The following is a 23,674-nucleotide window of genomic DNA, read 5'->3' as shown; positions in this document are numbered from 1 at the left end:
CGTTTTCTCGTAATTAGAGTAGACTCAACACTAATAAAGAAGCAAACAGTCTCTTTTCTCTGGCTAAATCTGGCTACTGTCTTTAGCCCTTTTCTGCACAGTGGGGTTGTCATTTCGTTTGCAAGGGAAGGAGAGGGAGCACACCTGAACACACCTGTCTCGGGTAAAGGGGGGCAGAGGGGCTCTGTAGCTTGGCCATCGCTTTTAGTTGATCTTGCTAGTGCGGGGATTGCTCATGAAATGGGGTTTTACCCTTGATGATGAGTGACAGTGAGAACCAACCTCGGGTTTATTTGCTGAAGATTATTGGATTTTTTTTTCTTTTTTTGGTCACTATTTCGGAGCAGGCGGTGCAGAAGGACACGCGCATTTGGCAGAGCATTTGCTCTCTTCTTCTATCACCTGAAATATCAGCTCCCACCCGCCTTCATCCAGCCTCAAAAGTAAGGCAGGGTGGAGGGAAAGCGGGTATTTTTAGTTTCGCTGTTTTGCAAGATTCGATCTTTCCCTTTCCAGTCCCCGATCTTGGCCCTCCGTTTGCCTCGTCCCATCGGGTTATTCCTCTCTCGTCGCGTGCTTCAGAGCTCACGGGCTTCATTCTCGCCCATCAGCGCTGCTAACTTTTGTGGCCAAACTCTGTGTGTCTGGTTCTGAAGTTCCCCGATTTCTCTCTCTCTCTCCCCGCCCGGGCCACGTAATCTCCCTCTCCCCCCTCCCCCCCCCCCCAGGCGAAAATGCCGGGAATCATTAGTTTGCGTGACCCCCGCCCCCCCCCGCGGAGGGAAGGGGCGCGGGGCCGCTCCGGCGCTGCGCACATTGTTTCCGTCCGTAAACGCCGAGCTGTCACTTCGAATAGCGCTTTTATTGCAATTCGTTAAGATGAGCGGTGCCACTGCCCTGGCCTCCTCCCAGCCGCTGCCGCCGCCGGCGGCAGGCGGGCAGGCAGGCAGGCCCGGAGCCTGCCGAGCCGAGCCGAGCCGAGCCGGAGCCCAGGTGAGACGCCGCTTCCCCAGGTGCGAGCGGGCGGCGGCGGCGCCATCCCGTGGCCGCAGCCCCCGCCAGCGGCGGCGGCGGCGGCAGCAGCAGCCCCCACCCGCTCCGCTCGCCGGGGAGAGGGCGGCTTTGGTCGCCCCCCCCCCGCCTCGTCTTCTTCCTCCGCCTTTGCTTGGGGAGAGCTGGGCTCTCGGTTCACGCAGCGTTCATTCCCTCCCTCTCATTAAGATAGGACTTTATGCAGAACATCTGTAAGGGAAGGCAAAATAAATGACAACACTTTTACACCACTTCCTACTAAACTGCTCTTTTTATGTGGCTGCTCTGCATTCGCCGACGCTTTGTACTGTTCAGATCTTGTTTGGATGTTTGCACATGTAATACTCTGCCCACTTCAGCTCTTGGAATGGGCTTTTCTTGCATTTTCTTTCTCTTCCCCCCCCCCCACCTCCACCCCAATGTGCAGGCAGAGTCTTTCAGAATATGCAGTGCGCCCTTAGACTATTTGCTGTCAGGAGGAGACCGTAAAGGATTGGTGTTGTCTGTGCCTTCGCAACCTGGCTAAGGCAGGGGCTAATGACTGCTCAAGTGGCGTGCATTAATCACGCGTTGTCTTTGCAGAAGGTGAGTGCCGTGCACGTTGCACCCACCAACTCGCTCTTAAAATCACCGATTCTCCTTCCACCCCCGTCGCCTTCCTGTCTCCACTGAATAGGATTTTTCCCTGACGTGGGATCCGGACGTTTGTCCTAATGGCATTTAAATAAAACCTCGATTAAACATTTATTAGTGGTTTTCTCCATCATTTAGAACTCAAGAGCGAGTGTGACCTGTGCATGCGGCGCCTGTGTGCCAAGCCTGGCACTCCAGCGATTCATACGCTGCTCGTACGGGCTTGCTCCAGCCGGCGCACCGAGGGGATTTGGGCACCTGCACGCGCTTAGTGAGCTGGGAAGTAGCTTCCCAGCTGACCCGAAGCTCCCAAGTCACCCAAGAGCTAGTAGCAAAGTGGTGAGGAAGAGTCTCTTTACTAGTCGAGACTGGTATTCCTTTTCTTATGCAGAAGATCAGAAGTGATGTGTAGTCTCCCTGTTTATTTTCCCCTACCCTTCCTCCCGCCTAACTGGAGTGCGCGGCCGCTTTTTGAGATGCTCCTGGCCGCGGATGAACATTTCGGAAGTTTTCCTTTCCGAGCCGTTAAAGAAGCGGCCACAGCAACAGGTGAGCGGAGCGGGGAGATGCCCCGGCTCAGGCGGCGGCAGCCGTCGGGGCTTGCTGGGTACGGAGCCGGCCCCGGTCCCCCGCTCCCGCCCGCGCCCCTTCCCTCCCCCCGGGCAGCCAGAGCGAGTCCCGGCCGAAGCGGGGTGCAGCCCCCCTTCCCCTCCACCTCCTCAACAGCAGGGAAAATCAGGAGGTCGGGGAAGCAGAGCGCAAGCTGCCCAGGCAGCCCTTGTTTACACCTGCAATGCAGAGATGGCTGGTATTCTGCTCCGTTTGGCTTTAATTGTAAATCTTTTCCGTATGCCGCAACTCCCGGCTCATCTGTGTTTAATAAAATTTCACAACACCCCTGCTGCTCCAAAGAAACGCTGCGGCAGAAGTCGGCTCTGCCCGTGTTTCTGAATCCCAGCAGAGGAGTAATTGCGGCAGGCACAAGAATGGCCTGCGAGTTGGTTCTGGTCCAGCGAAAAGAGAGGGGTAACGGGCAGTGAGAGACGCCTTGCCATGGAAGAGGAGATATAAAACTATGTATATATATATACACACACATATATATGTATGTATGTATATGTCTGTATGCCTAAAAGCAAGAAGCAAGTGCAAGATCGAAAGCAGAGCCTGTCTGTTCTGCAGATATGTATGCCATTAAAAGTGAATAATTCAAAGTAGTTTTAAACTATAAAAACATGGGACCTTTCTCCCTCTGTTACTTTTCTTTTTTTGGTGGTGGTGGTGGGGGGATTACAGCTCCCCCTTTCCCATCTCAGATGACCTCGGAGGACCGTTTTTTTCGCTTTCCCCATGTGTGTGCGTTTGCACTTTCCGGAAATCAATCTAAAGTTTTTATTTTTCCATCAAAAAAAAACCCTAAACTAAAATAAAACAATGCTACTAAACCTCCCACGCCCCAAAGAGAGAGAGAAGCCCTTTTTCAGCTTGCTCCGTTCCCCACGGAGATGGTCTCTGGAGAGTTTCGCTAGACCCTGTGCGTGACTCCGCAGCTGGTGGCGGGACCTGTCGGGTCGCGGAAAGCCGCGGGCTGCGCTGCGCGGAGCCCGACGGGGCGGCAGCGCGGACGGGGCGGCGGCGCTGGGTGCCGGCACCGCGGCGGCTCCGGCAGCAGCTGCTCCCGGGCGGGTTAGAAACCGCGGGGGATTCGCCCCCTTGCAGCAGCGAGAGTTTCAAGCCGAGCAAGGGGGCGGTGGTGAAGGAGTTGAGGACTTTCTCCGTCAATACACATCGTCCTGGCGTCCCGCTGGGACACAGCCCGCGGCTCCCTCTCGTCCCTGCCCTGCACGTCGCGGGGAAGCTTTAGGCTTGCCGAAATGGCCGAGTTTTACAGCGAAACGCGCTGTCACCAAGAAGTTTCCCAGGGCGGAGCTGGGCACCTTTCGGTTGCCTTTTTGCGAGTCCCGTGTGGCTCCTCGGCAGGGTAAAGCCCTTCCGTCGCCCACCGCGGGCTCTGGGCACATGCCCGGGCTCAAGAGGGGCTTTAGAGTAAGCGAAAAAAAAAGACAGGACCCAGCCGACCTCAAACCTCCTTTGTGGGGGCGTTGAAAAGTAAAGCGCTTTCCTCCTCCTCCAGAATGTCGGAAGAATTTTGGTTTTGTTATTTTTGTTTTGTTGTTTTTCTTTTTCCCTCTGCACTGGGGACAGTTTTAGTTCTGTCTCACGCGAAAAGGGAAAAGTTAAATGAAGCTGCCGGGGACTCTGTCACCCCTAGGATCCCCTGCACCGGGTCTTTCCCGGCAGCGGCCGAGGAGATCAGACCGTCGGGAGAAATGCGAGCAGAAGGTTTTTCCTTTTCGGCCGCTGGTTGAAATAACCTGGCCGCAAGTTGTGCCTAGAGGAGTAAATGCAGTGGGGATAAACTGAGATAACTGCGAGTTTGCGCCCCTGGGAGAGGAGCGAGGACTCGTCCCGGGGTCGACAGGGGAGCCGTCGGGGCGCCGGGGCGGGGGGGGGGGGTGTGTCGGACGTCCCCGCAACCGGCCGGGTTGCGAGCTCTGCCTTCCCGGCCGCCGCCCGCCGTAAATCTGAGCGCCCCTGCGGTAAAAGCGCGTTGGGACCGCGTGCACGGAACGGGTCTGCCCTGAGCCGCAACCCAGGGCTGCGGGGTTGGTTACAGAGCCGAAACGTTCCTCTTTGAGAGCCTTTTCGCTCTCTTCCAGGAGAAAATACGGAGCGATTCGGAGCGCGGGTCTAGCCGTGCCGTCCAAACCCTCCCTGCGGGCTCGGAAGCCCCGACTGTTGCTTATTTATGTACTGCAATGCCGTCCAACTGCTGGTGTAACCCGAGCGAGGCCCGGGGTATTTCTGGAAGTCGGGACAGGGAAAGGGAAAAGGACTGGGGGAGGGAAAGAAGGCGCCTGGGGGAGGAGGGGGGGGAGAGAAGAGAAAAGCGGGAGGAGGAAGAACGGGAAAAGCGAAGGGAGAGGGGGGAGGCAGCAGTGCCGGGGTTTGTGGCAGCCCCCGGGTCGGGGCATCGCAGGCCGGGGCCGGGCCCGGGAGCATCGCTGCGCTGCGGGGGCTCCTTCCCCGGCCTGGGTTTGCTTGGGCACATCACGAGCTCGGGTTTAGTATCAGCCCTCGCGTGCAGAGAGGACTTGCCCGGCGCTTCAGCCTCCTCTTCCCTTTCATTTATCTCCTGCTGGGGTTAGGGGGGAGCTGTACCTCTCTTGGATTGAAACCTAGGAAGGCAAATAGTAATGGACACCAGGCTCCGATTGAGAATACGTGTCCGCAGCTCCACGGTGAGTGTTAGTTCAGCAGATTTTAAGAAGCCAATTCTTCTTCTCTGTCATTTCGCTATTGACAGCAACCCCTATTAGATTTACCATGTCCTCTCGCAACAGCTGGTCCTCCCCCCCCCCCCCCAGACGAGGTATCAATCGATCGCCCGGTGACTTGGTGGTATCTTGGAGAAAATGCTTAAAAGCAGGAGCAAAGCGTACGAGCGCGGCTGCCAGAGGCTCCCGGCTCCCCTCGGAGCTCGGAGCCACTTCTTTGCCGGCAGCTCCGCTGCTGGAGGCTCCTGGGGAGCGCGGGGCTCGCCCAGGCGACCCCGGTTCTTGCTCAATACCCGGCCAAATCCTTCTCTCCTGGGGAAGGGCACCCGGGGGAGGGGGGGGGGCAGACCGGGGGTAAGGGGCGGATGGGCAAGGCTGTAGTGCTGTGGCCGGGTCGTAAAAGAACACGGCTGATGGTCAAGGCAGATAAAAATCGGTTTTCTTTGCTGGGTGATCTCGAGTGCCTTGTTCGACTGGGTCTGCAAGGAGGCAGGAGGGGAAATGCCGCATCTGGAAAGCTGGAGGGTTCCTCTTGGGAGAACTGTCCCTCCTCGGTATTGTTGTTGTAGTGTGTGTGTGTGTGTGTGTGTGTTTAAATAATTGAATAAACGTATCCACTCATTCCCTCTTTCTCTCTCGCACGCAGGCACACACAAAGACAGCATTGAAAAGATAGATCTGTTTGACTATAGGAAACGACAATTAGTTCTACTTCCTGAGCGGCAAACTGCATGTATATGCCTGGCTATTTTTAAAAACCTTATCCAAATAGTGAATTCTATTTACAATTTCTGCTTAGCCATCAGTGGTGAAAATAATCAGTGCAGGGAGGCCAAGGGGAGCAGGGCTTTCATTTTGTCTCTGCCAGAAACAAGACTGGCAAAAAAGAACAAGACTGAGGGGACAAAAAGGGCTGCCTGGCTTGTGTGGGTAACATGTGCTTGGCAGAGATGCTAAACTGAGGTAAGAGTAATGTGATGCACGCAGTGGGAGAGCACGGAGGAGTGACACCGTCAACCCCAGACCGCGCTGTCGCATCGTGGGATCCTGATCGATAAGGCAAAGGCTCTGCCAAAGGCCCCGGCAAGGCAAACGGCAGGATGGCCGGATTACTTTGTGTGCTTGGTCATTTATTTTTTTCTCCCTTGGATAGCAGAGTGGAAGGAATTGGAGAGCGCCAGAGCAGGCTGGGGCACAGGGAGCTGGTGGCCAGGTGGAAATAGGTTTGGCCTGTTAGAAGGAGGGATCAGGGCAGAGGAGGTGATTTCAGAGAGAATGATGGGGACCGTGGGGAAAAAAAAAAAGAAAAAAGAAAGAAAAGAATGCTGGAGCCCTGATTTTCAGACTCCTACATGAGCTTGCAACTGGCAGGGGCCAGGCCAGGGACAGAAATCACTCCGGAGCAAGGAGAAGGGGGAGGCTGGTGTTGCAGAGAGGCAGAGACAGCACCAGCCCCTGACTGTGGTGGGACTTGATGGGGCCCATCTCAGTCAGAGAGAGACAAGCAATTTTGCTATTTGGTTGCTATTTCACATGCTGCACCTTAGCTTTTTGAAACAAAGCAGGTTATTTTGAAAAGTTTTGGGGCCAGGTTGTCCACAAAATTGAGCTTGCAGTTGGCAGAAGAGCTCTGCCAGAGGGAAAGGCAAAGAGCCATGCCAGCGGCCTCCGCTCTTCCCCCGTAACAGTTTATGCAGCCCGAGTATATAGACTAGCTCCCTTGGGGACCCGCTTGCTTGTGCCTGCGGCCTGCAGTGCCACTCACGGATGGAGCTGTGTCAACACCAGCTCCCATTTACTGACACCTTTTGCCGGGATTGGGAATGGCCTGCAAAGGCGGGCAAGAGTAAATCGGAATAAGCATGTAATCGCCGCTCGCCAGACGCCCCCCAGCTCGAGCATGTATTTACTGCAAAGCTGCCAAAGTAAACGAGCCCACTGCCTTTTATTTCGGATAAACACAGCTTGGCCGCGGCGGGGTGTCGCCTTCCGAGGGCTGGAGCCGGGAGCGGAGGCTCCGGTGCCGGGAGGAGGAAGGGAGGCACAGAGGGGTGATGCTCCAGCAGGGCTGGAGTGCGGGGTGGCTGGGAGGCAGCTCTGGGGACATCGATGAGCCCCAGTCCCCAGGGATGCTTGGGTAGAGAGGGCTCAGCAGTGCAGGAGGGAAATGCATGGAAAGGGTGCAAAAGCCCCCTCCCGCCATGGGCATGATGCACGAGGTCCTGCTCACCGGGCACCCTCTGCTGCCGAGCACGCGTGTCAGCTGAGCGTGCACACACACACATGTGCACACACACAGTGCAGGGGGACACTGCCAGTTTTGCTGCTGGAGCAGGGATTTGTGCCCCGGTGCACAAATCCCCCCTAGAGGCACCCGCGCTGCACAGCCTCTCCGCACACACACACACACATGCACGCACGCCTAGAGGCCTTGCAGCACATACATATACACACACACACACCCTCTCCACGCACACAAACCCATGCCTCCTAGCTGCTCCTGCAGACCTGGGAGACGACGTGCAGGCCCAAAAGTTGGGCTGCTTTTATTTTCTTCTCGGCTTCTTCCTCCAGCTGGCTCAGTCAGCTACAGGGAGAGAGTGAGAGTTTCTCTCCTCCCACACCTTGAACACACATGCACGGGGTAAACTCGCTGCAAGACCTGATCTCCCATGCAAACGCTATAAGCTGCTTTTAGGGGCAAAACCCCACCAAGTGGGGCTCTCCTGGCCACTGAGAGAGCGAGGCCCAGAGGCTGGCCAGCTCTGCTTTTCCTCCGGCCTGGACTGAAGCAAGCAAAAGCCCAGTGAGATGCTGGCAAAGGCAGGATTTGGGAGACCGAGGAGCAACAGGGCTTGCTGTCTGCGTGGAGCCGAGCTGGGTGGGTGGGTGGGAGGCAGTGCAGCCCCTTCGTGTGGCCGACTGCTCCCGCGCTCCGGCATCAGAGCCCCGCTCCACCAAAAGACAGCAGAGACCTTTCGTGCCTCTTTAAAGACCCAAGACAGCGCCTGTCTTGTTGCGCCCCAGCCTATTTTTTTCCTCTTTCCTTACCCTCCCTCCCTTTGCTTCCCCGTTCATATCTGCAGCCTGCCCCACCCCCGCTGTATTTATTTATTTATTTCATCTCTCACCAATTTTATTTATTTCTGGCAAAGCGGCGGCTAACAAGTAGCTGGAAGCACTAGCCAATATTTAACTAAGATGGCTGGCCATCAGGTCTCTTTTGTTTGCTTGCAAATTAATCATCCAGCGCGCAGTCGGCGCCAGGGTAGATTTATCACACACAGGAGGGGGAATGAGGCGGCCGAAGGGAGACAAAGACTGTTCGCACCTTCCCGCTTTTGATCTTAGATTAGTGCAGCCTCCCTTCATAATACGAGTCTCCAGGGGGCTTCGTCGGGGAGGTCACTCGGAACTGGCGGAAGTTTGCACGCCATTAGCCAGACGCTGAAATTGGAAATCATAAGCGGCAAACGTTTTATTTTCCCCGGCGGGCCGCGGACGCGGGTGGGTGCCGCGGCCGGAGAGGTGCGAGGTGCGGGGGAGGCTCGGAGAGCGGCTCCGGCCTCTCGGCGCGCTCCTCCCGGAGGGCACGGACACGCGTGGGGCTGGGGGTGCTCGGAAAAGCTGCGTTTCTCTCGCAAGAGCCCGCTCGCGGTGGTGGCCTGCCTGACAAACTTCTTGAAGCCGCCGGGCGCCTGTTGTGGGTTTTACTGCGGAAGGTGCGTTGCTTTTGGGGGTTCCTATCGCGGCGTGGCTGGAGGCAGGAGCCACAGCCCTGGTTCCTGGTAGAGGTTTCGGGAATGACTTGCAGCCCCCTCTCCCTTCGTTGGTAACGGGCTGCAGACGGGAGCCGAGCGCTGCGAGGGTGTCCAAGCTCTTGGCTTCGTAAAACACACCAGACTTTCTCCCCCTTTTTCTATTTTTCCCCTCATCCTCTTTGAACGCATTGATGCTGCTTCCTTTCCTCCCTCCTCCTCCTTTCTCCTTCCACCCCCACCCCTGACCAAAGAGGAGATATTTTGGTGAATGCAAAGCGATCCTAGACGCTGGTTACTACAGGGACTTCACCAAGCTGGCGCCAACCGCTCTTAGCCATGTGCGTCAAAAATGCAATGTTAGAAGAGCTAATCGCTTTAGAGGTTCCGCTCCCACCCGCGCCCGCTCAGCGCCGCCGCCCCCCCCCCCCCCCCCCCCCGCCCCGCATCCTTGCCCTTCCCGAAAGCGGGAGGAGAGCTGGGGGGGGGGGGGCACCCCCGCTCCCCCGGGAGCGGCTCGGCACCTCCCAGCGCCGGGATGCTCCCGTCCGCCACGCGCGTCCGCGTCCTGCCCGCGTCCCACCCCTCATCCCGCCCCCCGACACGCACAGAGCCCGGCCGCAAGTCCCGTCTTGCTGCTCTGCCCCGACACTCCCCAAGGGACAAGTCTCCCCAGAAACTTTGATCTTGCACCGGCTTCTCCTACCACCTTGTCCGCGGGGGCTGCGCAGGCAGCGCCCCACGCGCGACGCCTACATGACTATCGGGGAGGGGGGGGGACGACGCTCCTGCCGCTGCCGGGGCGCCCTTCCCGGGGGCGGGACGGGGGTGGGAGATGAAGCCCCGGGTTTTGGGGCCGTTGAATCTCCCCCCTCCCGCCCCCGCCTCCGGCGCTACCCCAACGTCCCGGCCCAGGCGCTGGGAAAACGGCACTTCCCGTCTCCTCCCTGCACCCGCATGGAAGAGGAGGGCTGTGGGAGCGTAACCCTGTCGGCGCCGGCACCGCGCTCGCTCCGCGTTTCCGAGCAAAGAAAGGGAAGAAAAATCCTCCCGTTTTCCACCCACTCTCCCAATCCCGTTTACCGGCGGCCCCGAGGGGCAGGCGCGGAGCTCCGCTCCCGGCTCGCCGCGGCGGCGGCCGGCGGGCCGCGACGACAACAACAACAGCAACAACAGCAATAATAACAGTAGTAATAATGACAGTAAGAATAACTGCGGCGGCGGCTCGGGCACGGGGCCGCTTCTGCCCCGGCCCTGCAGGGGAGATGAGGCCTCGGAGCCCTTTCTCGTTAAAAAAAAAAAAAAAAAAAAAAAAAAAAAAAACAATTTTCGCGGGAGGAGAGTGGAGAAGGAGGGGGGCGGCGGGCAAGGCGGTGGGTAGCACCGCCACCGACGGCCCGAGCGGGGCAGCGGGGAGCGGCCAGCGGCGGCGGTGATGGGCGTGCGGCACCCGTGCAGGGCCCGCACCGCGGCGGGGGGGGGGGGGGGGGGAGCGCCCGTGGGCCCCGCGGCGTGTGCCGCCTGTCCTCCCCCAACACCGCGGCCACCCCCGAGGGAACGGGCCGGGCCGGCTGCTGTCGGGAGAGGGAGGAAGAGGAGGCACCCCGGCGTTGGAGCCCCCCCTCCCACACACACACACACACACCACCCCAGCCCGTGTCCGCCGCCCCGCGTGGAAGATTCCCCCCCCCTCAACACCCTCTCCCCCGCTCTTGCGCTCCTACCGAGGCAGCTGCCGGCCGCGGAGCCGCTGCTCGGCCCGGCCCGGCTCGGCCCGGCAGGGCCGCGCGCGGGTTGGGGCGGGGGGGGGGGGGGAAGGGAAGGGAAGGGGGGACGAGGCGGCCCCGCTCGCCCCCCCTAGAGGCGACTGCCGGCCGCCCGGCGCGGGGCCCGCCCGCTCCCTCCCCTCTGATCATGTTGACATATTCACACGGCACCGAGCACGAGTGATGCTTTGCTGCAGCGTTACAGTTTCCGACACCTTCTTTTTATAACTCGGCCCTGTCCCCCTTCCACCCGACCTGTCGGAACCACGCCTATGGAGCCACACAATTGGTCCGAAAGCGTCAAAGGGCCAATCAAGGCGGCTCCAGCTCGCCCGTAACCCGCAACACAGCCCCGCGAGCCGGCGCACGCAGGGCAGAGGCTCGCAGGGATCCTCGGAGCGCGGCGGCTCCTTCTCTCTCCCTCTCTCTTTCTCTCTTCCCCTCTTTCTCTCCCCCCTCCTCCCTCCTTTCTCCTCTTTTTTTTTCTCTCTCTCTTCCCCTCTCTCTTTCTTCCTCTCTCCTTTTGCTGCTGCGTTGCTGGGAAGGGAGACTAGAGCGAAATTCTTCCTTTTATTTTATTTTTTTTTAAGGCAGAGTGAGAGAGAAAGGAGGTGGGGGAGGAGGAGGGTGAAAGGAAGAAGAGCTCCTGATGGAAATCAGGGCACCCTGACCGGCTCCTGCTTTGGAGAGGGGGGAAGGAGAGGCGGAAACGCGATTTCCCTGCAAGTTTGGCTGCTGCCGCTGCCTGGAGATTGCTGAGGAGCCTTTCTGGGGCTGCGCGGGGCGGGGGGGGGGGGTCGCTTCTCTCGGCTTTGCCTCCCTTCCCAGCCTCTGCTCTGCAGCCTGACCGTACGGAAGAAAGGTGGAGGGGTGGGGGGGTGGGGGGGGGAAGAGACAGCCACCCCGAAAGAAAACCCAGCTTCCAGCCGTCACCCTCCGCAACGAGAGACGAGCAGGGGGATTGAGAGTCAGAGAAAAAAGAAGAAAAAAAAAGGATCTCGTTTGGTTCAGCCCTTCCGCGGCACCAGGAGCAGACAGCGGACTCCGTGGATTTTTTTCCTCTCTTCTTCGACATTTCTTTTCAATCGCAAGGACTTCCACACAGGAGAAAAAAAAAAAAAACAACCCACAGAGACAGAACAAAACAAAAAGCAAGACTAATAATGAACAATCCTGTTAATCTGCTGTCCCGAGGGCTGGGGATGTGCCCCGGCTCGGGAAGTTGTAGCCTGTAGAAGTTCTGCCTCTCCCCCCATGTACTGTGCTGTCTAGAGCTTGTTCCCCCCCACACACTCTATTTTTGGTGCTTTGTTGCTGTTGTTGTTATTATCTTAATTTTTCTTCTTCATGATGTGCTGTTAGAAACCACTCCAGGACTACTCCAGCAGTAGGAAGACCGAGGAGTGGAGTGGATGAATATACCGATGAGAGATCCAGTAATCCCTGGGACAAGCATGGCTTATCATCCTTTTTTACCTCACCGGGCACCGGACTTTGCCATGAGCGCTGTGTTAGGACACCAGCCTCCCTTTTTCCCGGCTCTGGCTTTGCCTCCCAACGGGGCGGCTGCCCTTTCGCTGCCCGGGGCTCTGGCTAAACCGATTATGGATCAGTTAGTTGGGGCTGCAGAGACTGGTATTCCCTTTTCTTCCCTGGGCCACCAGGCAGCAGCCCATCTGAGGCCTTTAAAAACTCTGGAGCCAGAAGAAGAGGTGGAAGATGACCCGAAAGTGCATCTGGAAGCCAAAGAACTTTGGGAACAATTCCATAAAAGAGGCACGGAGATGGTGATTACCAAATCAGGAAGGTAGGTCTGGGTCTGGGTCTGGGTTTCACGTCTTTTCTCACCCCCCCCCCCAACACCCAGTCTCTGCACCCTACCAGTGTGCTCCAAAGGAAGGCTCTTTTGCCAGAGACTTCCTCCATAAAACTTGTTTCATCTGGAACTACGCAAAGTTTCAGATAGCTGAAGATCTGGGCTTGTATCGGGCACCACACTCCTGGGAAAGACTAAACTACTGAGCCGCGAATCGTCTCAGTTCAGGATGTGTGCGGAGGGGGCGAGAGGGGCCGTTCATGGTTCAGTAGCTTAATACTTTCTGGAGAGCGCTGGTAGCAGAAAGAAAATAATTTGGGGTTGGAAATGGAGCTGGCCTGATTTCAGCCTTGCTACATGTAGTTTTGCTTCCTGAAGGGGAAGAGGAAAGGAAAAAAAAAAAAAAAAGAAAAATATTTGGAGAAGCCTATCTGTGCTAGTGAAGCAGTAACTGCAGGAGGGCGAGATATATTCAGTTTATCGGTTGCTTCACTTGTGCCTCTGTTTCTGCTGCGAGCTAGGCATGCATTTGTGCTGACTAACTGCATTTGTAAATGCATGGAAGGACTGATAAAAAGATATCCTGGTTCTGAACACACGGCGTAGTTCCTGCCCTTAGTTCTAGGGAAGATTTTGCAACTACTTCAGAAATGCGCGGCGTGTTTATACCCCTCTGTGTGTATTTATATAACCTTCACGTGGGAATGAATGAACGTACACGACGCACATACACCCTGCATTTCTGTATTTTATAGGTTTACCCATTCGAAATCTCTCTCCGCTTTTGCTGCTAATAGACATCTGTGCTCTTTTACAACTCTACCTACTGATGTGATGACATGCAGCTAGCCAACTATTTGCACTTCGATGTTTTTATAACACACCGTCTTATAAACGCAGCGAGCGATCCGCACGTAATTTGCCAGGAGAATTACTCGAACAAGGCACTCCCCAAAAGTGTGCTTAGATCGCCTGTAGCAGTCTTCTTCCAGCTTCACCTCCTTGTCCTGCACCAGTTGCAGCGCACAGGCTCAGCGAAAGCGCGAGAGCAGGGAGGGCCAAAATCCCCTCGCCCATTTTAGCGCCTTTCCTCGCTTTGCTGTGCTAATTGTGGTCAAAAGTTTTGCGCGAAAGCCCCGACCCAGTATTCGGCGCTCTTACATGTTGCAAAGTCATGTGTTTCCTTTTAAGTTGAGATTGCTGAATGCCAACCACTCGATATAATAAACAGCAAATTTGTGGTATCCTGTGGTAGTCTCGAGCTGGACTCAGGAGCAGGGGGGGAATGTGGTTTGCAGGGAGCCCGGTGCACAAATATATTATCGTACCCGGGGACACTGTAGCACTGTGAAACTCGCCCTAGCACCCTCACTGAGAGGTTATTTTCCTCCTCCACCAAGTAAAAGCCCTCCCTTCCCCTGCTCTGTATCGATGAAGAAGGTTATAGGAAGGCAGAATATTTCTATACGTAGTCCTGTCTGTCCACACTGCTTTGTTTAGCGGGCAAAAGGGAAATAACGAGCGCTCTCAGCGACCCAAATTAGGCTTTGCTGTTCAGGAATGGAAGAGGGTAGGCGCATGCTGATTTCTAGGGAATACGAACCTCTCCCTGCTACATGCTATCCGGGGGTTATTTTTTCTCTTGAAACTCTTAAGCTTTTGAAAAATCTTTTCGCTGGGCCTGGGATGGGGGAAGAATCTTTTTTGTTGTTGTTGTTGTTGGAGGGGGGGAGGAAGTTTTCTGCTTCCAAGAACAGAAACAGTTGCTTGGTAGACGCGGCACCGAGATACAGGAGCTGACTTACGCTGTAATATATATATTTGTTTCGTCTCGTCTTTTCTCTGTTCCCCCTTCTCCCTCTCTCTGCCCGTAGGAGAATGTTTCCTCCATTTAAAGTGAGATGCACTGGACTGGATAAAAAGGCCAAGTACATTTTATTGATGGATATCGTGGCAGCTGATGATTGTAGGTACAAATTCCATAATTCCCGGTGGATGGTAGCCGGCAAAGCTGACCCTGAAATGCCAAAGAGAATGTACATCCACCCGGACAGTCCGGCCACCGGCGAACAGTGGATGTCCAAAGTCGTCACTTTTCACAAGCTGAAGCTGACTAACAATATCTCTGACAAGCACGGATTTGTGAGTGCCTTTTCTGCGTTCATTTGCCCCCCTCGCTTTCTCGCTGCCTTTCTTTAATTTGGGGCTTTCACGCCTTCTCTCCTGGCCGTGCCCCTAGAGTAAAACTCGCGTGAGAGCGGAGCCGGCGCTGCAGCCCGGCTGCTCCGCAGCCGCTGCGGGCTGCAGCCTTGCACCCAGCTTTTGAACTCGGGCGTAATAAATTTGTGGAAAATGAGGATCAGGTGGTCCTCTCCACACGCACCGGGGATGTCCGTCTGTCTGGTTTATACTATTCCTTCAACGTGCTTTCACTGAAGTCAATATTAAACAATCGAGCTTTTCCTGTAACCTTTCAAAAGCCCAGTCCGTGCTGTTCAATATTGACTTTAGGCATATATTTCGAGCATAGCATAACTCGGTATTTCTTGGAGCTGTGTTCTCTTTATTTAGAGATTTTTTTTTCTAATAAAGACGATCGCACTTTTTAGGCATAGGAAAATGATATGCATATGTGTATAAAGGGCTTAAAGGCCTAAGTATGCAAACATTTAAATATATATTGATCTGGATAATGTAAAGCAAGCCGGAGTGAAAATAAACAGGAACCAAAATCAGAGGTCAAGTTGCCCATTCATGTCTATCCACTCCTTTACATTTACTGGGTGTGCAGAGATAAAAACCTCCCCTAAGAGCAAAATCAAACAAACCTGCTGATAAGTTCTTGGACGATCCTTGCCATTTCTTTCTATTCCTGGGAAAGATCCTGTCTCGGAGCCGAGGGTGCTGGTGGCGGCCGTGGTCGGGGGATCTCTAATGTGCTGAAGATTGCATTTGCTGGCTGTGATTTGATTAGACGATACATTTTTGCCTTTCGCAGAAGGCCTTAAGTGGATTGGGGCAAGCAATTAGAGCAAGCAGAGGCGCTTGTGTTGTTGTTGCTATTGTAGTTCCTGCTGCTATTTTATTTTATTTTTTATATTTTTTTGCGTTGAAATCAAAATACATTTCGTCCGGAGCCTAAACAGCCCCCCCCCTCCCGCCCTCGCAATAAATCACTGTTGGGATCTTAAACCCCCCTTAGATATGTAGATACGTAGAGTCTAACCCGGACGGGCTAGCTGTCATTGCTTTTTTGGTGGATGCTGTAAGACGTGTGTGTATGTGCGTTTGGAGCGTGTGTTTGGCGGGGAGGAGGAGTGAGGGTAGGAAGAAGAAGGTAGGGAAGGCAAATTCGGAGAAAGTGCCGGTGGCCAAGCCGAGGGCCCGGCGGTGCGGGGCTGCTGCTGACTCTGCCTGTGTTATTTCCCCCCCCTGCCCTCCCGCGGCGGCTCTCCCGGCCCGGGCTCCCCCTCCGCAGACCATTTTAAACTCCATGCACAAGTACCAGCCCCGGTTCCACATCGTCCGAGCAAACGATATCCTCAAGCTTCCCTATAGCACGTTCAGGACCTACGTTTTCCCGGAGACGGAATTCATCGCAGTGACCGCATACCAGAATGATAAGGTAAGGAGATTAAGAAAGGATTTGTTTTACGTGTTTTGGCTTTTGAGAGAGCTTTTACTCTGCATTGTTCCCTTCAAAATCACGACGCCCGTCTCTACCCCTTCTCTCTTTCCTTCCCTTTTGCCCCAAACCGGTGGCTCCAGCGTCTAGGGGAAGCTGGGGCAGAGGGTGGCGCCGCCCCCCCCCCCCCCCCCCCCCCCGCCCCGCGGCTTCGGCGCCCCTCGGGAGACGTAATTTAAAGGCAGGGTGCCGGGGTCTACCGGGGGGGGGGTGTCGTTAGTGGGTTGTTTTTTTTTTTCCTCCTTCCCGGTGTGGGGGAAAAGGAGCAGGATGGGGTGGGGAGCGCTGCTTTCGGTGTGGATTTAATCTAAGACGCATCAGAAAAAGAATCGGATCCGTGTGTCGAAAGACAGAGGAGGGGAGGGGAGAGTAGTGTGGTTGGAGATTTTGTAATTCTTCCTGGCCTTTGTGCTGTTTTAGCTCCTTTAACAGCAATTGGCAATAAGGCTGGAGCACACGTCTGGTTCCTATTATTATTATATTATGATTTTTTTTGTATCCTGCAGTGTTTTATTATTTTTTGTGGTGGAGAAATATGCTCTGAACAGAGAGGGGTATCTCGCTTGAGTTTAGCTGGAAGGTCTAAAAGAGGCAGTGTGAGAAAGTTTGCAGCGCTGCAGACGCTGCGTTCCCATTCCTGCCAGTTTATTGTCGTTTGCTACGAAGGTGGTACGTTTGGGAGACCGGCAAATGGTTGAATTTACGATAATTAAGTCAAGTGGAAGGAAGCGAAGGAGCCAAGAAGGGGCTTTTATTTTTCGGTCTATAAATTATAACTTCGCTTGCGTGTGAGTTAAACGGAAGGGTCTGGGTGTGAGGCGCTCAGCCCGCTTGCTGCGGCTTCCCCGCGCGTGTCTTTGCCCCCGTGTTCTCCCTCGCGATTAAAAACCAGGGAGCGAAGAGGGGGGGGTCTTCACTCTCCCTTCCGATAGTTTTCCAAAGCCAGTCCTCCCTCGGGGCTGGGGCTATTTCGCTCGCTCCCTGCGGCCGGGCGGTTTTTAAGGAAACGGAAAGAAAATGTGTGTACAGAGAGTAGACTTTGCTTTGGGACTTATCAGCGGGACTGCGCGCTCCGATCTATCAGCTGAGGCCGGCTCTCTTGAAGGACAGAAATAAACATATTTGTCTTATTGCCATGAAATCGCGGAGAAAGCGCCCTGGGAGAGCCGCAAAGAGCCCTCGGCTCCGGCGCTATCGGCGCGATCTCGCCGGGAGGTCAGAAGGCAAAGCCGGGATCACCTGGATTAAAAGTCCTGTTAGTTTGTAGCATTTTTTTTCTTTTTTTTTTTTTCTTTTTTTTTTTTTTTTTTTTTTTCGAGCGCTCTCCTGATCCTCTGAGTGTGTCTGTGTGTGTTTAGGGGGGCGGAGGGGGGGGGGGGGGTAACCCGGGCGTCGGAGTCGCTCCTGCGCGGAGTTGCAGGAAGGTAGAAGTTTACTCTTCGGGCTCTCCCCCCGCCCCCGCTCAAATTGGGGGCTGCAGGGTTTGCCGGGCAAATAAATACATCGGCCGGGTGTGAATAATAATAATAATAATAAAGCGAGCATCCTCCCCCCCGCCCGCTGCCCCCGGGCGCCGACCCCGCCGCCCAAACCGCGTTTGCGAGGGGAGCCCGCGCTGCGCCTTTGAATTGCGGCTCCTCGCTGCTGCGTGCGCGCAGGCTCCGCGGGGATCCGCGGATCGTTCCGGCTCTGCAAAGGGCCTCAAGACGCGTAGCGGGGACGCGGATAAACAAACGTTGCCAGTGATAACCTGGACCCCCGGCAGCCCCGAGGAGAGACTAAAACAAACTTCCCTCCCCCATGAAATAAGCTCGATCCTGGCACCCCCAGCGCCCCAACACGCACACACACACGGAGCCTAATGCGATTGTATGAAGTATTTTATTATAGCGAGGGGGTGGGTATGATTCCTTTGCGGTTTAATTATGGCATTTAAAGAGTTGAAGCGCCAGCATAGCTTGCATGGATCGTATTGCACAGCTGAATTAATCCCGGTGCGGGACTGGCGACACGGGGTGGCTCTCGGACACGCTCCTGGGGGACAGGGTGCCAGAAACCTCTAGGGCGGCCCAGAAAAATGCAGGGATTCACCCCCAAACGGAGCACCTTTGCCTCCGGCCCCACGCACGGTGTTTCTGCTCTTGCAGAGGCGATGTCCGCACTCTGTGAACGGGAGGGAAAAGTTTTTTTGATTTTTTTCCCCCTAAATCTACTTGCCTTATTTCTGCCCCAGTCCCCTACCTCTTTTTTTTTTCTTTCCTCCCTGTAGATAACTCAATTAAAAATTGACAACAATCCGTTTGCCAAAGGTTTTCGTGACACCGGGAATGGAAGGAGGGAAAAAAGGTGAGTCTGCAAAGATTACATATAGGCGCCTCTTTTCGGTTTTCTTGTGCAAAGCTCTGAACATGACCAGAGGTTAAAATCATCTCGCATTTCCTCCAAACCACACTTCCCCCCGCCAAAATTAATAAGGATCTTGTCGTTAATGACGCCAGACTGATTGCATGTGAGTCGATCGTGCTTCCCACGTTTACTTTTCACATTTTGCTGGATGACTAGCAAAAGTGCTGTTAGTGCATTAAGGGAAAGACAGCAAATATCACTGGAGAAAGAAGTTTCCCTTAAAATGTTGGCAGCAATATTGCACCATAGTTTCTACCTGAAACTGAGAAATAGGGAGGAGTGAGGGCAGAGCCGGTCGCTGGCTGACTCTCTCCTGGCTTTTTCCTGTGAACTATCCCGAAAAGACTAAAGTATGGAGAAAAAATACAAATAAACTGTTTTGACAGAGGTGTCCTTTGAATAGAGAAACAATTCTTTATTCTTCCAGAAGCAGCAGGACAGTTCGTGTCGCAGGTAGAAAGATAGACAGCCCTAAATGTGACACAAGATTTATATATATATATATATGTTAGAGAAAGGGGTGGTTTTTATTTATTTTTAAGGGGGTATATGTCTCTTTGCTTTGTTATGTTAGAGGAGACAGGATATTTTAGCCATTTGCACTCTGTTTTAGATAATGAATAAATCTGTTCCTTAAAAAAAAAAAAAAAAAAGAAAAGAAAAACGTAAAGCAAGAAAAGAGGCCTTTCTGCCTGCCCTGAACTCAGGCCAGCACACCACACACGCGCGCACACACACACACGCACATGCCAGCGCCTCTTGTCCGTCAGTGTGAAAATAAAGCCATTGCTGGAGCCACAGGACGGAAATGATTTCTAATTTCTCTCTAAATATAAATAGATTTTACTCTGGGTTAATTGTTGGCGAAAAGATTACATAAAGTGCCTAACAAAACAACCACTTCCTAGCAATCTTAGCAACCATTAAGATGGCTCATATCTCGGGAACATCCTCGCGTTTTAAAAGCTAATCTCCGGGGAACAGTTCCCGCTCCCCTCCGCCCCCCCGGCTCCGCGCTCTGCCCTGGCTCCGCTCCGCGGCCCGCGGCTCCGGGGAGGCCAACGGGAGCCTGCGACCCCCGCGCCGCCGCCCCCGAGAAATGGGGTACCCCCAGCAGTCGGGGGGGGGGCTTAAGCGCCCCCCCAAGCCTGTTGAAGTCCGCCCTCGGTGCGGGTGTCCCGCAGGGGCGGCGGGGGGCAGCGGGCCCCCTGTTCGCCCCCCCCTCCAGCCCCCCGAGCTTGCCCTCAGCCCCCGTCTCCCTCGCAGAAAGCAGCTGACTCTGCAGTCCATGCGGGTGTACGACGAGCGGCAGAAGAAGGAAAACGCCACCTCGGATGAGTCTTCAAACGAGCAGACGGCCTTCAAGTGCTTTGCGCAGGCCTGCCCCGCCGCGCCGTCCGTGGGCACGTCCAGCCTCAAGGGTGAGAGCCCCGCGCAGCCCCCGCAGCCCCCACGCAGCCCCGCTCCTCCCGCGGGAAGGGAAGAGTCTGTGCTTCTGCCCCGAGAGAGGAGCTAAGGATTTCGGGGTGGAATCTGTGCTCTCTGATAAGAAGTTTTACATTCTTTCACTTTTTTTTTCTCTTTCTTTTTTCTTTTTCTTTTTTTCTTGTTGTCTTTCTCTCTTTCTTTTCTCTCTCTTCATCCCTCTCTTCCTCCCTCTCTCACTCTTACTTTATTACTTTCTCTCTCTTTCTTCCTGACTTACTTTCTCTCTCGCGCGCGCACTTTCTCTCTTTCTCCCTCTTTTGCTTCCTCTCTCTCTGCCCCTCTTTCTACTGCCCTCTCTCCCCTGCTGCTGCACGCTTGTTCCTCCCCTCCCGTGGTTCAGAAAAGAGCCAGCTCCGAGTCAAGGGAGCAAAGACAGACCACGGGGCAAAAGTTCAAAACTGGAGTCACTCCATTAATATTCCTCTCTGGAGCTGTTATTAAAGGAAGGATCTTTCCCCTGGATACAGTCCCGAACTTTGTTATAGAAAAGTCACCCCCGGTTTCTCCCTCTCCGTGCGGGTTAGAGGCTGTCTGCAGTTCTCTCGGATGTATTAATCCAAACGCGGGGTAGGGGGGAGCGGAGGGAGGAGGAAACAACCTTTTTTTTTTTGTTGTTGTTGTTGTTGTTGCTTTACCCGTTTGTTTAAAGTCCTGCAGAGCTGAGGGGAGGGGAAGGGAGCTGGGAGGGGACCCGAAAAGCAAAGCAGATCTTTGCACCTGGGGCGCTCAGTTCAGGAGAGCAAGCCCAGGGTAAAGCCAGCGAAGTCGTACGTGGATTTTAGGCTGGGGGGCGTCCACGGGGTGATGGCGGTGGGGGAGGAAGGGGAAGAAGAGGCAGGGATGTTTGAATGTGCCTGGGCCCTGCCCTGGAAAGTGCTGAAAAGTTCTTCGGAGACGCCCCCCGAAGGCTCTCGGAGCCGAGCAGTGGGCCCGGCTGCCTCCGCGGTGCCGGTCGCGCTCCGCGGAGGCCCCGGGCTCGGCGGGGAGCGCCCAGCCGCCGCCCCGCCGCCCCGCGGCCCGGGCAGTTTTAAGTGCCGCTAATCCGGATTGACCCTGGTGTAGGCGAGAGCGAGCAGCTGGCCCGAGGCCCATCCGGCTGGGGGGTCGTTCCTGCAAGCCTCCGCTTTGTTTCTCCGCCAGTTTTTGGCGCTGTAAAAGTTCAGCTCTCTTGAATAGGGCGGGCGGTGGGAGCCGGGGAATTTATTTAAACAAAAAAAAAAATGTATTTATATTTAAATTTCTGGCCGGCCAGGAAGTCTCCCTGCCCCTGCTCCCAGACCGACGGGGTTGAGGGACGGGCTCTGCCGGATCACAGCCCCGGGCTCCCTTTGTCTTGCAGATCTCTGCCCCAGCGAGGGAGACAGCGATGCGGACAGCAAAGACGATCCCTTGCTAGAAGCGAGCGAGTCGGGCAAAATCAGCACGACCACATCTGCCACCCCTGCGCCGGCCAGCTCCGCGGCGCCGGTGGGAGACGACCCCCGGGAGAAGGGGGGCAGCCCCTCCAAAGGGCACTTCTTCCCCAGCGACTCGGCGGTGAGCCGGAGCCGGGAGAGGACGGAGAAAGCCCCTCCGGACTCTCGGCATAGCCCGGCTACTATCTCTTCCAGCACCCGGGGGGCAGGCCTGAGCGGCGAGGACCTCAAAAGCCCCCTCCGGGAAGGTCCTAAAGTCGACGAGAACCGGCTGCTGGGCAAAGAGCCCTTCACCCCGCTCACGGTCCAGACCGACAGCACGGCGCACCTGAGCCAGGGACACTTGCAAAACCTCGGCTTTCCCCCAGGCCTTGCCGGCCAGCAGTTCTTCAACCCGCTGGGCAACGGGCACCCGCTGCTGCTCCACCCGAGCCAGTTCGCCATGGGGGGGGCCTTCTCCGGCATGGCCGCTGGCATGGGCCCCTTGCTGGCCACCGTGTCGGGGGCATCTGCCGGCGTCACGGGCCTCGACAGCACGGTCATGGCCACGGCGGCGGCTCAAGGACTCTCGGGAGCGTCAGCGGCCGCTTTGCCTTTTCACCTGCAGCAGCATGTCCTGGCTTCTCAGGTACGCCCCCCCCCCGGCCCTCCTCATCCTCGGCAGCGGGGGAACTCCCGGGGGCTGCTGGCCGCCCCCTGCCCCCCGAGCTGGTCTCCCCGCGGGGCACAGCCTGCGGGATGTGTGCGCCGCAACAAGGGCAGCGGGGACCCGTCTCAGCTCCCACTGGGGCACCCCCCGAGGCAGCACGTCGGGGCGAAGTTTTTTCTGCAGGGACAGACTCCATTTTTTTTTGGGGGGGGGGGGCGGGTGGGAGGGAATTCAGGCGTGTTAAAGCCCCGGGTTGGGAGAAGCGTGTGTGGGGGTAGCCGGTCTTGAACTCGCAGATCTCTGCCCGCCGCCTGCCTTTGCTCTGTTTCTCCCTGGAAAGTTTATGGACAGCGTGCCGCAGCCAGGCCTCCCCCCTCCTCGAAGGCTTGGCGGCTTCCCCAAGGAAGTCCCAGGGCGAGCAGCTCCGCGGTGCGGGGCGCTCGGAGCCTGCAGCGGCCGCCCCGTCGGGAAAGGAGTTGTGGGGGCTCTCGGCCCCCGAGGCGGCTCTACCTGCAGAGAGAGCCAGCAGTTCGCGGGGGAGGTGGGGGGAGGAAGAAAACCTTCCCGCGGAGCAGGAGGAAGCACGGCGCCTCCTTTCATTTCATCTCTCTCCCCAGCCCGGTCTCGTTGCGGTGCCACGACCTGCCCCGCGGGGGCGGCGGCCGGGACGGCCAGGGCTGCTGTGCGGGCCGGCGAGGGGGTGGAGGGGGGGGGCGGGCTGTTGCCTTTTGGGGGCTCTGTGCTGAGGACCTCGCTCAGTAAGTGCTCGGCCGGTGGACAGCTCGCTCGGTGCCACTTCGCAGCCGCCGAGGCGAAGCGCTGTTGGGGGAGAAGGGGGGTAACCTTAGCCCCCGCGGGTGGTTTGTAGCCAGTCGTCTGTGCGCTCCCTCTGCCTCCCTTCGCGTGCGCGAAAAACGTCCACGGGGCAGCCGGCACACGCTGATAACTTTTTTTTCTCCTTTCTTTTCTTTCTCCCTCCCCCCTTCCTTCTTGTCCATCCCCCCTCCCCCCCCCAGGGCCTGGCCATGTCTCCCTTCGGCAGCCTCTTCCCGTACCCCTACACCTACATGGCCGCCGCCGCCGCCGCCTCCAGCGCCGCCTCCAGCTCGGTGCACCGGCACCCCTTCCTCAGCGCCGTGCGGCCGCGGCTGCGCTACAGCCCCTACCCGCTGCCCGTGCCGCTGCCCGACGGCAGCGGGCTGCTGGCCGCCGCGCCGCCCGGCCTGGCCGCCGCCGGCACGGCCGAGGGCAAAGCGGGCGGCCTGGCCGCCAGCCCCGGCTCGGCGGCCGTGGCGGACTCGGCCTCGGAGCTGGCGAGCCGCTCGTCCACGCTCTCGTCCGCCGGCTCCGCGTCGCTCTCGCCCAAGCTGGGCGCCGACAAGGAGGCGGCCACGAGCGAACTGCAGAACATCCAGCGCCTCGTCAGCGGGCTGGAGCCGCGGCCCGACAGAGCCCGCAGCGCCTCCCCGTAGCGGCCGCGGCGTCGCGGCGGCGGCGGCGTCGAGCCCGCCGCGGCCGCCGGGGCAGGGCGGGCTGCTCCGAGAGCTGCGGGCGAGGACCACGGCGAGCACGCGAGGTCACGGGTGGGTTTGCGGCGCCCTCGTTTCTTTCTTTCCGTCACTGTGGAAAAATAAAGAAAAGCGAAATAAAACAAACCCCCCCACACAAACCCACCCCGAACGACCGTA

The 23,674-nt window shown here is 56.6% G+C and overlaps 1 protein-coding gene and 1 long non-coding RNA gene across 2 annotated transcripts; one reads left to right on the top strand and one right to left on the bottom strand.

The window, feature by feature from the left end:
- Positions 1-843: 843 nt before the first annotated feature.
- LOC134148201 (uncharacterized) lies at positions 844-10,568 on the bottom strand. The gene is made up of 2 exons (XR_009960164.1): positions 10,486-10,568; positions 844-1,242 (listed from the first exon to the last, which is right to left on the bottom strand). It is a non-coding gene; the product is annotated as an uncharacterized LOC134148201 (long non-coding RNA).
- Positions 10,569-11,421: 853 nt separating this feature from the next.
- Positions 11,422-23,471, top strand: TBX3 (T-box transcription factor 3). Its single transcript, XM_062590193.1, has 7 exons — positions 11,422-12,334; positions 14,218-14,485; positions 15,822-15,968; positions 18,298-18,374; positions 19,701-19,855; positions 21,262-21,965; positions 23,003-23,471. The coding sequence occupies exons 1-7, from the start codon at positions 11,940-11,942 to the stop codon at positions 23,456-23,458; spliced, it is 2,202 nt and encodes a 733-aa protein (XP_062446177.1). The 5' UTR covers positions 11,422-11,939; the 3' UTR covers positions 23,459-23,471.
- The last annotated feature ends 203 nt before the right edge of the window (positions 23,472-23,674 follow it).

This window comes from Rhea pennata, chromosome 17 (assembly GCF_028389875.1).
Source record: "Rhea pennata isolate bPtePen1 chromosome 17, bPtePen1.pri, whole genome shotgun sequence".
Lineage (NCBI taxonomy): Eukaryota > Metazoa > Chordata > Aves > Rheiformes > Rheidae > Rhea > Rhea pennata.
Note: the sequence above shows the minus strand (reverse complement) of the source record. Positions and strands in the feature narration are given on the sequence as shown.